Source organism: Chinchilla lanigera, unplaced genomic scaffold (genome assembly GCF_000276665.1).
Source record: "Chinchilla lanigera isolate Chin_1 unplaced genomic scaffold, ChiLan1.0 scaffold00002, whole genome shotgun sequence".
NCBI classification, from domain to species: domain Eukaryota; kingdom Metazoa; phylum Chordata; class Mammalia; order Rodentia; family Chinchillidae; genus Chinchilla; species Chinchilla lanigera.
Window position 1 is genome coordinate 24,904,428 of NW_004955403.1, and position 17,724 is coordinate 24,922,151.

At 37.4% G+C, this 17,724-nt stretch overlaps 1 protein-coding gene across 6 annotated transcripts in view; it reads right to left on the reverse strand.

Moving 5' to 3' along the window:
* The window catches only part of Stox2 (storkhead box 2), a 234,401-nt gene that overhangs the window by 32,561 nt on the left and 184,116 nt on the right, over window positions 1-17,724 (reverse strand). For 2 of the 6 annotated variants that reach the window (XM_005373498.2, XM_005373497.2), the window contains exon 2: window positions 2,902-3,044. The exons of 3 other annotated variants lie outside the window; for them this stretch is intronic. In XM_005373498.2, coding sequence (XP_005373555.1) covers window positions 2,902-2,905 — 4 coding nt within the window. In that variant the 5' untranslated portion in view covers window positions 2,906-3,044. Of the gene's footprint in view, window positions 1-2,901; window positions 3,045-6,468; window positions 6,493-17,724 lie in introns of those variants that run through there. One more of the 6 variants, XM_013513106.1, reaches the window with a different exon arrangement.

The window sequence follows — 17,724 nt, forward strand, 5'->3', positions numbered from 1 at the left end:
GCATGAGGTTCTCCCTGAGCTTACAACACAACTAGCAGAAGTTGGATTATTTTTATGTCACTGCTTTATATGCTTTAAAAAAACATTTCTATTCCTAAGCTCACTAAGGCAAAAAAATCAATTTTATATCTGCATGAAACTGTCCTTTTTATTGTACCTTCTGTACCATGCTCATTATTAACACACACTGAATAATTGATACACATATATATGTGTACACAAACACATACAGAGCCCTATTTCAACAGAAGCACAGATAAAACATTTGGTCTTTTATTTACAATACAAGAAATAACACATACATATTTCAAGAGGAAAAAAGGGTGGAAGTTGAGAGAGAGGACAGAATCACTGGAGTATCAGTAATCACATAAAATATGGAGTCACAGTAAAAAAGAATAATTAAAAAAGGAAGAAATTCTATTGTGTTAGTAATAATACTGACCAAACTCTCCCAAACTCTACCCAGCTCATAAACCAGACACCATTAATTATCCTACACTCTGAACTGAAATAGAATTGGGAAAATGATGTTTGTACAGCCATTTCAGCTGCAATGAGCACCAAGTGAAGACACAATGGAAGCCAGAAGTACAGAAACACCAGGAAGCCCTTGATAAGGCTTTCCCAAACCTCCCAGTTGGAAGGTTCCCATGGGGGTCCCCAGAACCAAGATCAGATCCTCTTTTAACTCCTGTGATTCATCCTGTCCTCAAGCATCTCATCCCAAGGCATTCAGGTCCCATCCCACACCAGCCACACTTTCTGCGGAATCCACATCAGCCTCTCCTGTCACCCCACACACTGGTTCTGCCCTTAGAAGCTGCAAAATGTATAACCTATTTTTGTCTGTGAACTCACCCAGTAACTACAAACAGTCATCTGATCCCCATATTCCAGATCATCTCTTCTCTAGCTCCCTACAGTCTGGAATGCCTAGTGAGCATGTAGACTATGTACAATATTTACTCAGTGGGTGACTAATACACTTGATTTGAATGTTATTAAATAAATTCTTTTTTAGCACCTTTACCATCTGATGCTGTTCAAAACCTCTCCCTTAGTGAGTTCGTTCCTTGCTGACCCAGCCTATCAGTTTCCCTCTGACAATGCTGTGGACCCCAGATGTGATCTCTGTATGGCATCACCCCTCCTGTGTTCTAGACTCTGTATTCATGTGGTCTAAGACTATGGTCGGCTTTTGGCTACTACATCTCTCTGTTAACTCCATCCCAGTGTAATTAAGCCAGGTCTCCTTTAGGCATTTAAATAAAAACTTTGTCAATTAGACTTAGGCTTTATAAAAAATGATTGGTTTTGATTTTTCCTTTCAATGTATTAATTCCTCTCAGGGTGCCTGGGCTAGTTTAGTCAGTAGGGCATGAAACTCTTAATTCCTCTCTCATCCAGGCCTTACTCAACGCTAATGGCTCACACTGAGCCTCTGGACCTCACCAGGGCCTCCTACCAAAACAGCTGAGAATTTACACCCCAATTCTCTTTGAGTTTGGCTGCATCCTTAGTTATAAATCTACCAAAATCCACCAAATTTGGCCTATTCCTGTCAGGCAGTCTTCCTGCCTAAGAAGCCTAAGGAGGACCTGTACCGGAAGAATTCGCTGATGTAATCATAAGAAAATTAAAATCGAAATACAGGCATGATTAGCCCTGGCAATTTAAGGCTTAGACCAGGTCTTCTAATATATATATAAAAGATTAAATAAGAAGATAAAGAAAAAGGATGCTAGATAATCAAAGAAAAGGAATGAAAAACTACAAGTGCACTCAAATTTTCTAATATCCAAACATACGTTTGCATCTCTATGTGAGCCTACCGTAATGCTCATACACAGAAATACCTCACTACCCAGAGGACGTAGTAGTAAAGCAGGTCCTGGTATGAGTCTCATTTTGAAAAAAAAAAAAAAAAAAAAAAACCTGTCAGAGGTAGGATTTGAGCTCAGGAAAACTAGCTCCAGAATCTGTGCTTTTAATCATTATACACAGTGCTTCTTGATTATAAAATAACCACAAAATTAAGGAAACAACAAAAATTAAGAAACCTATACCTCAATTTTTAAATTTAAGTTGAAGCCAATTGCTCACTTACTACACTGGGTCAATGAGGTTCAGGTCACAGGTTGGATCCCTTCAGTGCTTCTGCCTTTGCCCAATTCTAGAAGCTCTAACCAACTGACTGTCCTCCAGCCTCAGCCAGCAGACTTTTCTTCAGTGACCACAGAAAAGTACACAGGACCACTCAAAACTGTGAATATCAGTTTTCATACTGCTCTCCTAATAGCAGCCTGAGTTTTATGGTGGACATCAATTAGCTTCAAGTCACATTATACAGGCAAGAAAGGCACTCCGAAGTTTTAGACACCCGTGTTCAGTAGAGAGGGAAGCTTAAAATCAACTCCAGCCATAATTAGTAGTCCTTTTCCTCCCACTGTGTTCCTCCTGCTTCTTTTAATAACAGCTTCATCGTTACAGTAAAGATTTACAAACATCATACAGAGTATCCCAGAGGTGATTTGCTCAGTTGATGAGGTGTGGGCAGAGGCTGTGCTTGGCACTTGACTGGTTCTTTGGCAGAAGATTAAATAGTAGTAACACTTAGTGACATAGTCATGCAGAATCTTAATAAACACTTGGATGACTAATGGTCTAGCACAGTCTTAGAGCTGCTGTACTTGATAAAGCAGAAGCAATAAGTACTCTTAAATCGATTAAAAATATTTGAGTGCCTAACTGAAATGTCCTATAGTAACTTGGGGGGATTTTTAATATGCATAAGATAGTATATAAAATGCAGGTATGTACACTGGTACACAAACATTTTTCATGCACAAATCACATGACCTCTACCTTAAAATGCACCCAACAAGATAAGATACTCACACATCACAAGTGCAAAGAATACAAGGCAGTGTCAGTCACAGGGAAGGAACAGGTAACAGGTGCCCCCGAGAATTCAGGAGAAAAGAACTTGGGTTGGAGCAGACAGGAATGCCTTCAAGGGAAGTGCGAACTTGTCCTAGAATCTGGACAGGTGAAAGAAAAGAGAAAGGACATCCCATATGTTAGATCATAAGCTCCACAGAGTGGGGGATTTCTGCATCTGTTGTGTTTACAGATGTTTTCCTGAAAAGGGTCTAGCTAGCAGTAGGCACTAACTAAATATGTGCTGAAGGAAGGAATGTCCTGGAGAGGAGACCTGAACCATGGCAGGGAGTTGCTGATGGAAGAGAGATGGAGGATTATAATGCTGCCTGGTGTTGAGAGTTCATACTGGGAAGGAAAGGGAGAGGAAGCAAGAGGGATGATGCAAGACTGGATTCAGAACAGTCTTTAATGGATAAGGAAAAGAAGCACTATACATTTGCAATGAATTTCATTTGGCATGTTATATCCATTAGTAATTGTCCTCTCCAAGAAGTATTGCACCTATGAAGCCTACATTTTCTAAAACAGCTGTTGACTATTGGCTAGAGAGAGGGTCTGTCGACAGTAAGGTCAGATGTAGTTTCCCAGGGGACTTACTTCTTCTCCGATCACCACTTTGAAGTCTGTGATGCCAGACTCTCTTCCCTTTGCAAGACTGTGCCAACAGGGGAAAAAAAAATACTAGTCTATAACAGTAGTATAAAAACACTATCCTAATTCAGGTCAACAAACACTTATTAAATGTAACACATAAAGACATGATGCTTGATGGTGAGGTTAGTGTGAAGATGAATGAGACACAGCTTCTCTACTCACAGTTTAGCAGCAGCATCTGACTCACTCAAGCCAATGAGGAAATGAGAACAAAGAAAGACGTTACTTCTGATATGAGACGGAGTCATCAAAGAAGCACAATGCAGGAAATTGGGAAGTGCTCCAGGAAGGAAGAGGCACCTGAGGCACAGAATGGGTAAGTGAAAACAGAAAAGACGAGGGTCTCCTTCTAGGCAGCAAACCCAAACGAACAGAGACAATATGGTTAGACAGTGCAAGGAATTTTGGAGACTCGCTGGTGGTCTGTCTAGCTTGGCGAGGATGGAAGGATTTTTATGAAGGAGATAGGCAATGAGAAACTCTAATGGTCAGGCTGGGCTAAGCTTTTGAAAAAAATTAAATTGTTGGAGAAAGGCATTACAGGTTTTTACAAGGAGTTGAAGTTATTGATGCTGAAAGTTTAGGTTATTTTGGCAACAAGGTACAGGATGCATCCAAAGAGAGAATATGATTATTGAGACAAGGTATAAGACTAAAATAGTCTGAACAGAGTTTTTAATCAGGGAAGACAGAAACAGAGAGATGTAAGAGAGTATTTTCTACTTCATTAAAGTACTCAAAGTTTGCAGCATGAACATTAGAGTACTATCAAGAATGCATTTCTAAGTATATCACATCCATCTAACACCACTATCCCAGAATCCAAACAACTGTGCCACAGTAGCCTGACATCTGGAATAGTGCTCAGATAGAGTATTAGTTTAAACAGAATTCTTTTTAAAAGATGAGAAATCCTCTAAAAGCAGAAATCCACAGGCACCAATAACAGATTAGATTTTTCTGGTTGCACAAAAGCTGATGAAAAGACACAAAAATTTGGTGAAAAGCAGTTTCAAAAACACAAAGTTCCAAAGTTTCCAGGGCCTTTATAAAGCAAGATTTACTGAGCTAGGTGCATTTTTTGTAATGAAGTGAGAAACAACTTCAATTAAAGTTGGATTAGATACAACAGAATACAGGCAAGGAAATTAAATATTTAAAGAGCAATTCTTGGTATCCCCCCAAGTATTAGGGAACATACATAACAACGTGAAGAGAGGAACATAGTTACTCTGCTACTTACTAAAATTCTTTAAAGTCTTTCAATCAGATAAATTCTCATAAAATTAAGAAAATACAACAATGGCATTTTGGAGCTAGGAGTATTTAGTATATTATCATTTGACAGAAGATAATCCTCGAGTCCCAAAGAGGGAAGTGACTTCTCACAGTGACAGGATAAAACAAGAACTGGGCCCTCGATTCTCAATACAGACATCTCTCTTGCTCCACAATATATTAAAGAAAACTGAGTCCCAAGGCCTTTCCAAATGTACTTTGGATAAGAATTATAAAGTAAGTATGCAAATACCCCATTTTCCACATTATGGTAATGGTGGAAGGTATTTTTCCTGCCCTCAATCTTCTAAGCAATGTCCAAAAAAGACAAAAAAGGAAAGATGAAAATCAAGTAACTAAGACTGAGAACTTGTATGATTGTGGCTAAAAGGTCAAATTCTAAATTTATTTTAATGTTAAATTGTAAAAAAAACAACAGGAAAGCATAAAAAGTGAAAGACCATCCTTCTTCATATCACATTATTACAACAGCTTTTGGACTTGTAAAGTATTCATTTCCGAACATCTGAGTATACCTCAGGTGTTTCTGCCTAGTGATTTTAACCACAGAGAAAAGAGTCGGTATGCCTAAAGAAGCCTGCAATATATAGGGGGGAAAGTAAGATTCCGCTTTGGGGTCTCCTTGAAATTCATGCAAGACATGCATTCTTCTCTTTAATGAATCTCTGATTGTCTGAATAGAAAAAAAAAAACTTTCTAATTTGTCTATGGTAATCACCATTCAACATTATTTTTCAAAATTTACAGGGGAACTTATCAAAATTTAGAGAGATTTTCTATCTTTACCTTGAGGTTGTATAGTAAACATGTCAATGGACGGTCCCAATCTCTGGGGACAAAGATGGCCCTGATTTGGAAAGCAATGACTACATCTGAAAATGGTATTTCTTAATTAGTTTTCTTAACTGTCACCAGTGTTTCTGTTGCTTTAAAAATATACCATTATTGAGTCCTAGAGGTCTTTTTGCTAGAATTTAACACAGGCTTATTTAACTATGGCCAAGTATCTTCTCTGTGAGCTGCATCCCTCCTCTGGAAGATGGAATCAGAAAAATATGAAGGCTGCACAGCCTGTCATTTTTTAAACAGAAGGCATAGCTATAGAACTAAACTCAGACCTCAAGTTTCTTCCAATTAGCTGAGGAATGAAAAGTCAACACACATGAAAAGAAGGTATCACAATACTTATTAAAAATCCCACAAAACTATGAATGGCGGGGGGGTGGGGGAGCCACAGCAAACAAAGCCCAGACAGGGTATAAAGAAATACTGGCCAAACGTTCCCATCACAAAGGTGAACATGGCTTGCCTGGGTTGAATTGGCACTTCTTATAGCCCCAGTAGGAAGAAAAAGTTACCATGCAGCACACACCTCAGTGGGCTTAAAGGTGCCTCTAGTGTGTGCTTCTCTCCAGGCATCTCAACAGATCTTGGCACTGACACCTAATGTCTGCTCTGTTTCTCTTCCTACTATCCCGAATGAGGGCAGGTTAGCTGTTGTGTTCAACACTGTATTTTCAGCAACTTTTTAAAAACCTAGTAATAATCAGAAATAGTATTTCCTCTTACCTGTGGTTTCATTTTAAGTTTCAGTTATCCATGGTCAACCACAACCTGAAAATATTAAGTGGAAAATTCCTGAAATAAACAATTCATAAGTTTTACATTGCACATTGCTATGTGTAATGTGATGCTAGCTTACGCTGTCTCCCTCCATTCTGCTCAGGATGTGTGTCAGCTCTTTGTTCAGTGTACCCTCTCTGTATACACTGCCTGCGCATTAATCACTTAGTGGCAGTCTCTGTTATCAGATTGAGTGTTCTGCTATGGCAGTCTTGTGTCCAAGTAACCTTTATTTCACTTAACAATGAGCCCCAAAACAAGAGTAGTGATACTGGCAATTCAGATATGCCACAGAGAAGCTGTAAAGTCTTTTCTTAAACATAGAGGAAGCTCTTCAAAATAGAGTAATAGGCAACAATTTACTAAAAATAATATGTACCTCAAGAAATAACAGCACACATAGGATTGCATCAAATTAAAATTTCGCACAGCAAAGGAAACAACAGAGTTAACAGCCTACAGAATGGGTAAAAGTCATTGCCAACTATTCTTCTGATAGGGGATAAATACCAAAATATGTAAAGAACTCAAAATATTTAACACCAAAAGAGCAAGAGATCCAATCAGTAAATGGGCAGGTATATTTAACAGAAGTACAAATGGCCAACAATTATATTAAAGAAGTGTTCCATACTTTTAGCCATCAGGGAAATGTAAATCAGAAGTACATGGAGATTCCCTTCACTCCAGTCAGTATGGCTATCATCAAGAAACTAAAAAATAATAAACACTGGCAAGAATGTGGAAAAAAGAAACCTTTATACACTGTTGGTGGGAATACAAATTAATATGGCCTTTATGAAGGTTCCTCAAAAAACTAAAAATAGAACTACCATATGAAGCAGCTATACCACTCCTCAGTATGTACCTGAAGAAACCAAAGTCAGTGCACTATAGAGATACCTGCATACCCACATGTATCATGGCACTGTGTACCCCAATTTATGGAATCAGTCTAGGTACATCAATGAATGAATGCATAAAGAAAATGTGGCATGCAAATATATATATATATATATATATATAATCATCTATATTTGCACAATCTCACAGAGTAGCTACTAGCTACATATGGTAATTAGAAGTTAATTTAACTTAAATAAAGTTAAAATATCAGCTCCTCTATTAAAGTGCTCAGTAGCTACATGGGGCTCATATTTACTGGACCAAGCCAATATAGAATATTTCCATCATCTTAGAAACTTCTATTGGTCAATAATGATCTGGCTAATCAATAAGTGATTGTAAGCAAATGAGGTACTATTCTTTTTACACTGAAAAGCTAAATTTTTGCAAACACAATTTTAAAATTAATATACAAAATAAGTAATTCATCACCATCACAATCAGGATACATCACCTATACAAGAATTCCATCATATCCCCCAAAACCTCCTTCACACTGTGCCCTTATACATTCCTGGATCCCTAGGAGCCACTGATACATTCTTTGTCCCAATCATTTTGCCTTTTCTAGAGCACTATGTAAGAGAATCATGCAGCACACAACCTTCTGAGACTGGCTTCTTTCCCTGAGAATAATGTAGAAATCAATCCATGTTACTGCATGCTGGAATGGGAGTGCAATTACTTAGCCTTATAGCACGGATATACTTAGCTTTATAAGAAACTACTAACCTATATTTCAAACCAGAATTGCACAATCCAACTAGCAACGCAGTTCTAGGTGCTCTTCTTTTCTTTTGGTAAATATTTTGAAATTTTCTACATGATGGATCAAGTTGTTTGCAAAGTGGGACTGTTCTGTTACAGCTTACAAACATTTTGTTTCATTTTCTTGCCTTACTGTAATGCACAAAAATTCTAACATGACATTAACTAGGAATCCTTAAAGGAGACATTTTCATCCTCTTTCCAATCTTTATTCAGTCTTTCCTGCAAAGTCACCTTCTATTCACAGATTGTTAAGAACTTTTACCATAAATATATGTTTTGTCAATTGCTTTTTTTTGACTCAATTATCATGTGAATTTTCTTCTTTAGTCCATTAATGTGATACATTGTATTAACTGCTTTCCAAATGATGATTAGCCAGAATCCTCAGGCTTAATCACTGGGTTCTGACTTACTGTTTTTTTTTTTTTATGTTTTGCTCGATTCAATTTACTAATGTTTTATAAAGGATTTTATTTACATCTATGTTTGTGTGGGACACTGGTCTTCAATTTTCTTTTATACTACTATCTCTGTCTGGTTTGGGCATCAGGTTAATGATGGCTTCATAAAAGCGTTAGGAAATGCTGCCTCCTCTTCTACCTTTTGAAAGAGATCATGTAGAATGGTTGTTATTTCTTCTAGAATTCTCCAATGAACTTGTCAGGACCGGGAATATTTTGGTTTTGAATTTTTGTGAACATTTTTAACTATATGTTAAATTTATTGAGAAGATAGGGCATTTTAGACAACACATTTCTTCTTGAGTGAGCTTTTGGTAGCTTGTTCTGGCCAGGATTTGGTCCACTTCATCTAAACTGCTGAATTTGTGCACATGGAATTTTTGAGGTATTTGTTTATTATACTTTTAATGTCTTTGAGTACTGTTGCATTAAACATTCTTTTACTCCTTACGTTGGTAACTTGTGTTTCTTATTGACAAGTCTAAAGTTTTATCAATTTTATTGATACTTTTAAAAAAAGCTTTTGATTTCATTGGTTTTTGTCATTATTTTTGTTTCCAAGTACATTTGTGATATATATTGTCTTTATTGTTTCCTTCCTTTTGCCTGTGATGAATTTGCTTTAGTTTTTTAGTTCCTTTGGGTTAAAGCATAGATTGCTCATTATATACCATTTCTTCTTTTCTAATATGAGCATTTAACCTGTATGTTTTTCCTTCAGCCTTACTTTAACCATTTCATATGAATTACGATATACTGCACCTTCATTTTTCTTCACTTCAAAATATTTTCTACTTTCTCTGAGATTTCCTCTGGTTCATGAACTACTTAGAAGTATAATGTTTAATTTACTAGGGCATTTAGCAGTCGTCTTTCTGTTATTGATTTTTAGTTAAATTCCATTATGTTAAAGGAATTAAAATGTATTATTTCAATTGTTTTTACTTTTCTTAGGTTCATTTTAGTTCTCAAAGCCATTATCTATCTTCCTAATTTTTCTCCAAGAAAACAATTCATATTGCTCCTGGGGAGAGGAAAGTTTTAGAAATGTTAAATGGATCAAGTTGTTTGACAGTATTGTTCAATTTTTCTATATCCTTAAGTGGCTTTCTATCTACTTGTTCTTGCAATTACTGAGGAACCCACATTTCAGTTTCCAACTACAACTGTCCATTTTTCCTTTTGTTTTTTTTCCAGTATGTACTCTGAAATTCTGTTGTTAGGTACATATGCTTTTTTAAAAAAATGTTATGTTATATTGGTGAGTGCACCCCTTTTTCTTTAAGTGATGTTCCTTTTCATGGTCACACAAGGTTTAGTTTGGTTAGTGTCTACATGGTATTTTTAAATTTTGCTTTTAACCTATTAATATTTTAACCTATTAATATATTTTAAATGTATTATTTGTAAATAGCATACTATTCAGTCATTTTTAAAAATCCATTCTGATAATGTTATATAATTGATATGTTTAGACCATTTATATCTAATATAATTATTTGCACATTCTGATTTAGGTCATTTATTTCTTATTTTATGTTTCCTCCCTAATTTTGTTCCTCTATTTTTCCCTTTCCTACTCTTGTTTGGAGTGTTTGAATATTTTTATTATTCTATTAAATTTTACTGCATTTCTCTGTATGGCATTTATAGTTATTGCTGTACACATTTCAATATATATACTATTTTTCACAATCTACTTAGAAGTCACACTCTTTTGTTTTGAGCAGTTCATGGTATATCTAAGTATGGACTTCTTAAGTTTATCTTGTATAGATTTGTTTCAGCTTCTTAAATATGAAAATTTATATCATTTTTTCCCTTCAGTACTGTTGATAGAATTCAGGGCCTTTGCACTGAATTACAGCCACAACCCTTTCCTTTCCTTTCTTTTCCCTCTCCTTCCCAGCTCCTCTCTCCTCTTCTTTCTTACTTTGAGACAGGATCTTACTAAGTTGCTAAGTTGCCCAGGCTATGCTCAAACTTGTGAACCTCCTGCTTTGGCCTCTCAAAGTGTTAGTATTAGAGGCACGCACCACCAGACCTAGCTGCAAGTTTATGTCTTTTACCAAATTCAGTTTGGGGCAATTACTTCTTCAAACCATATTCTCTCTGAAATTTTGATGATACAAAGGTTGAACTTCTGTATTTTTTTACTGTGCCACACATCCCCAAGGTACTGTTTACTTACTTTTTGACTCTTCCTGTTATTGCTATTAGATAATTTCTATTGATCTATCCTCGAGTCCATGCACTGTTCTGTTATCTCCACTTTGTTACAGAGGCCATTCACAAACTTTTCTTTTATTAGTATATATTTCTGTTCTAAAATCTCTAGTTGGTTCTGAATTATATCTCTATTTCTATACTTATGGGACCATGATTGTAATAGTTAATTTAAAATCTTTGAAAATTCCAGCATCTGTGACACCTGAGTATTTGCAACTGTTAATTATCCTTCCTCCTAAAAACTGAGATTATCCTCATTCATCATCTTCGGGGTGATTTTGAGTAAGATTCATTATTATGTTGCGAGTCTTTAAATCCTAAAGAAAATATTAACTGCTTTTTTTTAAAAGCCTTCTAAATTCTGGCTGTAATTCTCAAGCCACCTCCATTAGGTATGATTTATCAATTTATCCCTCAAGGACTTCACAGTGCTATTTGGCTCTATCCCTCATGTACACCATTCAGTGGTCAGTCTGGGACCTGTGTGGTGGTTTAGCTCACACTCCAGCCCTCAAAGTCCTTCAAATGCTGCTAAAGTCAGATCCAAACATGAACAGCCCAGAAGAGAGCCCAGATGTTCATACAATATTTTATGCAACAGTACTCTTGATCCTCTCTATGATCTCCTCAACACTTTCCAGTTCCCAGGGGACCTCTTTCATGGTCCTTCTGCCAGAAGGCTGAGGCTTCAGTTTCCTCACTGAGCCACGAACTTCCAGCAACTGCATCTCAGTCTGATGCCAAGTGGTGGGAGGACAGGGAGAGAAAAAGCAATGTGAGTTCGCCTCCTGGGACCATAACTGCTCTCATCAGAAAGCACACAGTCTTAGGAACCTGCCTAGCCCCTACTGCTACTGTGCCCTGCAGAACTAACTTAGGGATTGGGGAAGTGGAGAACAAAGTAAGAAAACAGTGACTTTCTCCACTCACTCTGAACCTGCTCCTCAGGTTAGAAAGTGAGTGCTTCTCTTGAAGATCTTTCTGTCCACACCATTGTGCCAAGCGGTTGTGGGCTTTTTGCGTTTACTCTGGCTAGGAAAAAGGGCACTCAAAACACTGATGGTAATTTTGAGTGCTTCAACTTCTGATCTCCTTCCCCAGTGTTTCCCACTCTCATTTATTTCTCAGAGTCCTCAGATAGAGATAGGTCCTGCGGGCATTCTGTACAGTTTTACAGTGGGAGGGACAGGGTGGAATGTGCTTGTTGCATCTTGCAAAAAGCTGAATTCATAATTACTTCTTATTGTTTAAAACAGCACTGCTAATCAAAGAAGCAAATATGGTCATTACAGTCTTTGTTTTTCCCTTTTGTAGACACTTTAGTTTTGCACTGATAGAGATGAGGTTTTTAAAGTTTCATTTCAACCTCAAAAAGATGAACTGAAATGGAGTTCATCAACTTCCCACATTTTCCTCATACCAGATATTCCCCCTTTGCCCACCTTTGTGAGGATGATATATGTATACAGTTTACCTCCTTTACTGTAATTCTGGCTTCCGTGGCACAGCATGCTCTTTAGAGGTACTAATAAGATACTGAATTAACTGACAGGAGTGTCAATCTCCCTTTCCCCAAGCCCATGCTCTAGTACGAGCACTAATGAGAGTCGTCTTCAACATTCGATGGACCAGGAGAAATAAGGCACCCACACTACTTACAAACCAGATCATTAGCGCCAAATATAATTATGGAATCTATTGCTTCCCTTTTTCACCCTTTCTCTTTTAAGGATACCACACTATGAGGAGTGATAGGTGCTTTCAGAGATTCCCTCCTTAGCCTTGGTTGAGGTCATCATAACTGATAAACAGGAAACAAGTAGAGTCTGGATTTTTCTCCAAGAACGTTTAGTCCTGCTACTTTTCCTTCAAATTGTTGCTACTTTTGAGTCCCAGAGGTGTATCACTCAAATATGTTCCATGTATGAGCGTGACTAGCTTATATGTTCTATCAACTCAAAAAAACTCCACCAAAACCGGAACTCTAAAGCATTGCATCTCAACAATTACACACTCTCAGGCATAAGTAACTTAGCCTCAAAAGTCTAATGGCCTTTTCACTGGGGCACAAGACCAGAGGGTGCCTTGAAGATCTCCATGAAGACAATGTTCATATCTACCTGCTAGGGCAGTTTATCCGTAACAGCACTGAAAGCACCCATGGAACAGATATCTTTAGCAGACAGCATGATGAAGAGGCAAGGCTATATCTGTAATTCTACTCTATTAGAGAGTAAAACCTGAAAGTCATATATGAGTGGATTTACTAGCAAAAGTTTATGTATAATGAATAAACTTTCCTCCTCACACCAAATGAGGCTTTTCATTTCTGGCAACTGGCAGCAGCAGTTCAGTGGAGGACAGTAAGGCTGAGAATGTGGCCACTCTGTTCAAGCTGCTTCCTGCAGATGGCTCCTGCTGTTACCTGGAGTCACCCACTTTCCATTTTGAATATGGTGACTTCCTTTCCTTCTGTGTGATTTCTCCATGACATTTAAGGACAGATTTCAGCAAGAACCTTGTGATGGACAATTGGTGTGGCCTGGATGAGAGAAGGGGGTGGCCAGCATCTTCTTCTCAAGAGGGACAAACTGTGCTTGGGCTGCCCAGTAGGAGCCACCCACCAAAACAAGAAAACATTACTTGCTGTGTGTCCTGCGTGGCTGAGTCCATCACCTACACTGCCTCGTCAGTGTGCACATCTCTGGTGGGTACGCAGAGGTCAAAGGCTACTGTGGATGTCTGAAATGCCACACTTGCCACTGTTTACTGAGATCATGAGAAAATATAAAGTGGGTAGAAGCTAACAAAATAAAACATTTTCTTCTCTCTGGGCTAAGGTAAGTGAGTGGGGTACAGCCTATATGGACAGGTGAATGGGTCATCAATCAGCTCCTTTTTACAATGGTTTGATTGGAACTGTGGTCCTAGATCCACAATTCCCCCAATACCAGACACAAAAATTTAACACCTAACAGCTGCAAACCTTGTAAATTAAAAGTCTAGCATTAATATATTAGGAGTAAGTACAAAGCAAACTAAATTTCAAAGTAAATGTTTCTGAATATTATGTTAACAGAATTTCAAATTTATAAATTAGCTTAGTCTGTAAGCTCCTTTATAATAAAAGAATCATACTGTATCTTTTCTTCTGCATTTTCCTTTCTGTATCTTTTGTTGCTGAGTCACAGCCATACCAACTTTTAACATCTTTTCAGGTATCATATACATTGATAAAGGAGACTGTACTCTTAATGATCTATTCAGATTAGTAAATTTTGTTACCTTTCCAAAACTCAGCATGTCTACTACATTCATATTTTGTAATAATGTAGTCAGTTCTCACAGGAATAGCAGAACTGGCATCTTTTAAATTCCACATCTCATAAAAGGCTTGTTTTAAGAACAAACAGCTGATGAAGAAAGACAACATTCCCCTTGTGATACTATGTCCTATTATTTTATGCTAGAATATAAAATATCCTTGTCTATATAGCTTAAAGTCATATGCACTTAATTACTGTATTTAAAATATCACCTTCTTGTTTTATACTATTTACCTTTTATCCTTTTTACTCATACCCCTTTGACAACCCAACATACTCTAAAAAGAAGGGGAAAAAAATCCATTAGCAACAAAGATCCTTTAGATAAACTGACTTGGGTCCACACAGTGGTCCAGAGAAAGGATTGGTCTTTTCAGCACTGGATTTGTAGCAACAGAGGTGGCAGGATTTCTGTCTCCTGAGCTGTCCTGGGCTGGTCATCTGAGAGCTGGACCAGGACTTTTTCAAACTCTGGTGGGCAGATTTGTGCTTATGTGAACAATTATTTCAGCAGTCCACATGGAAAAAAAGGAAAAATGAGGACAACAAAAATAATTTTCATAAAGATAACTTTCCTAGAATGAAAATTATCCTTTATTATGCTTTTTGTGTGTGAGAATGTGTGTTTGTGTTAAGTGTTCTCTCTTTTAATATTGCAGTGATGATAGTAGATGGTGAGTTTTACTTAAGGACTTATTGCCAGAACTGTAAATTATAATCCTGCATTGTTACACAAAGATTACTGAAATATCCTTGATATGTGACAGCCCAAAAATCTGAGCACAACTGGATCAGACTTCAGAAAGGTAGGAGGGCACAGGTCTTTATATTCTCAAAGGACATCCTGAAACCCTACTCCCCCCACCTCATTTGTGATATTCAGAACTCTAAAGGCAAAATGTTACCAAGTTGGGTATCTTTTTTGATTAATAAAAAACATTAACATTTACTTTTTAACTTGCATCAATTTTCAACTTTTTAAAAGCACATACCGGGGCCGGGGATTTAGTTCAGTGGCACAGCGCCTGTCTGGCAAGCCTGAGGTCATGAGTTTGATTCCCAGTACAGGCAAAAAAACAAAAAACAACAACAACAACAACAAAAACACAACTTAAAAGCACGTACCAATTTATTTTTTAACTAGATCATTATTCTTTCTTATGCTTTATATCCTTCCTTTTCTTCTCCTACTTTTAAAAAAGTGGACTTTCATAATTCATTTTCCAAATTCTGAACTGTTGTGCCACTGGCTTAAGTTTTAACATCTGCATACTTTTTTTAGAGATATATTCTTCATAATCCAAAACAGATCATCTTTTAAAATCCAACTTGGGGTTCTAACTACTTTCTTCCTTAGTATCACCATCTTCACACAATCCACAATCCCAATTCTTTCTGATTTCAGAAAACTGCACCAACACAAAGCAGCTGGAGCATGAAGCAATGAGCAGGTTACCTAAGTTAAGTATATCTTCACTCCCACACAACTGACTGTCACATGTAGGCACCACTTTCACATGGCCAGTGCATGTTCCAATGTCTCTTCACCCCTCCTTCCTTTATCCTTAAGGACACCAAATACATTCTGATAATAATGTCATCATCATTCTCCTCTCTCACCATCTTTAACCACTTTCACTTCTGATGCCTACATAGACTTTTGGTGCACTTCTCCTTTCCTTCCTCTTATTAATAACAATTACTGTCCTTTATTGCGTGTGGCTGTAAACCATGCTTTGTCTGTTTTACACATACCATATCATTTGTTTCCTACAAGAACCTCGTGAAATAGATACTATCATATTTATATTAGGGATGAAATCTAGGAGAGTCCAAGTCACAGTTAAAGAATAGTTTTAATGACATGTGATTGTAATTGTTATATAACAAAGACATATCAAGGAAAAAAGAAATTGACTAAGGAAAAATAATCTGCTTATATTGATAGATCTTAGAAGTAGTTAGAAGACTAAGTCACAATTTCTACATGCCCTAGGTCATTTCTTCTGATTATAAACACTTTTAACACTCAAGCTGAAGTACAAGTTACTTTTCATTTCAGTGTTCTTTGGAGTGTTCTGTCGTCTTTCACCTCCTCCAGCTGTCTGTATATTTCAGTGTAGTGAATGGTGTGGAAGCAAGTGTGGCTTGGTGGAAGCACCCCATGCTATGGGGTCAGCTTGTGGAGCAGCACTCCTGGAAGGCAAGTGTGAGCAAGTGAAAAGTGCTTGGGGGACTCGGAGTCCCATCCATCTACCAATCAAATGCCGAAGAACCGAGATAAGGGATGGTGGTTCTCTCCAGAGATGGCATCTCTGTTCCCATTATATCTATTTCAGTGTGGAAACCCATTATGTATAGATTATTAAAAAGAAATCTATAATCATGCATAAATTTTAAAATCATATAAATTAAAAAGAAATCTATGATCATGTATAAATTAATAAAAAATTCTAAACTCACGCCTTGAGTCTGAGTGTCTTCCCTCTACAACTGATTCCCTGTCTTGCCTTTAGAAAGGAGTCACCAAAAGGGCATCAAGCTCAGTGTCTCCCTGAGCCAGCTAAGTCCACCATGGAGCTCTCCCATCCCAGAGCCCAGTCCTAACCCCCGAACCCTAACTACATAGCACGGATGGGCATCAAACCTCCCCCTCTAATCCTGAGACTCTACTCTTTATCTTTCATTCTCTCTCTCTCTACACCCTGGTCCTCATGTCCCAGTGCCTTAAACTCAGCATGTCCAAAACCAAACTTATCTTTCCCATAAATCTTGTTCCCTCTTGTGTGTCCTAGTTTGCTCCTCTGGACTGTGGCACCACAGTCACAGCAGTCATGGGACTTATGAACGTAAGAGTCCTATCTTTTCTTCATCACCTCCCACCAATCACCTAAGCAGTCAGTAAAGCTAGCCTACTCATCAGATGTGCCTTTTCTTCTGCTTTACTGTTAGCTACATCATTGCCCCTCAAATTCTCACCTGAACACCTAGAAAAGCCATCTGCTGGTTTCTTCACCAAGCAAAACTCCAGAATGAATTTCTTAGTCCTGGCTCTTTTTTTACCCCTGCCAGTAAATTTCCACTGACAAACCCCTAATACTCTATTTAGGCTGGGATCAATTGCATCCTTATCTTTAAGCTGCTAAAACCCAGAATATTATATAAGCATAGGTGATAACATTTTCTAATCATATAAGAAAATATTATGCAGGAACAACTTATCAGAGTTGAAGAACAAATAATGTCTCTCCTATTTTGTGAGGAAAGTTATCCTACTAAGGCTAAAATAATTTGGTTATTTCAACAATTAAAAGCAAACAGGTACTAACATTTATTGAGTATCTACTACATGGACAGAAATTTTTATAGATTAAATTAATATTAACCCTGTGATAGACATTTATTCCCAGTTAGAGAATTAAGGTTAATTTGCTTCATGTCTCCTAACAAGGATACCTAGAATTCAAATGGGTTCTACACAATATCCCAAAGCTACTTAGTAAGTGTTA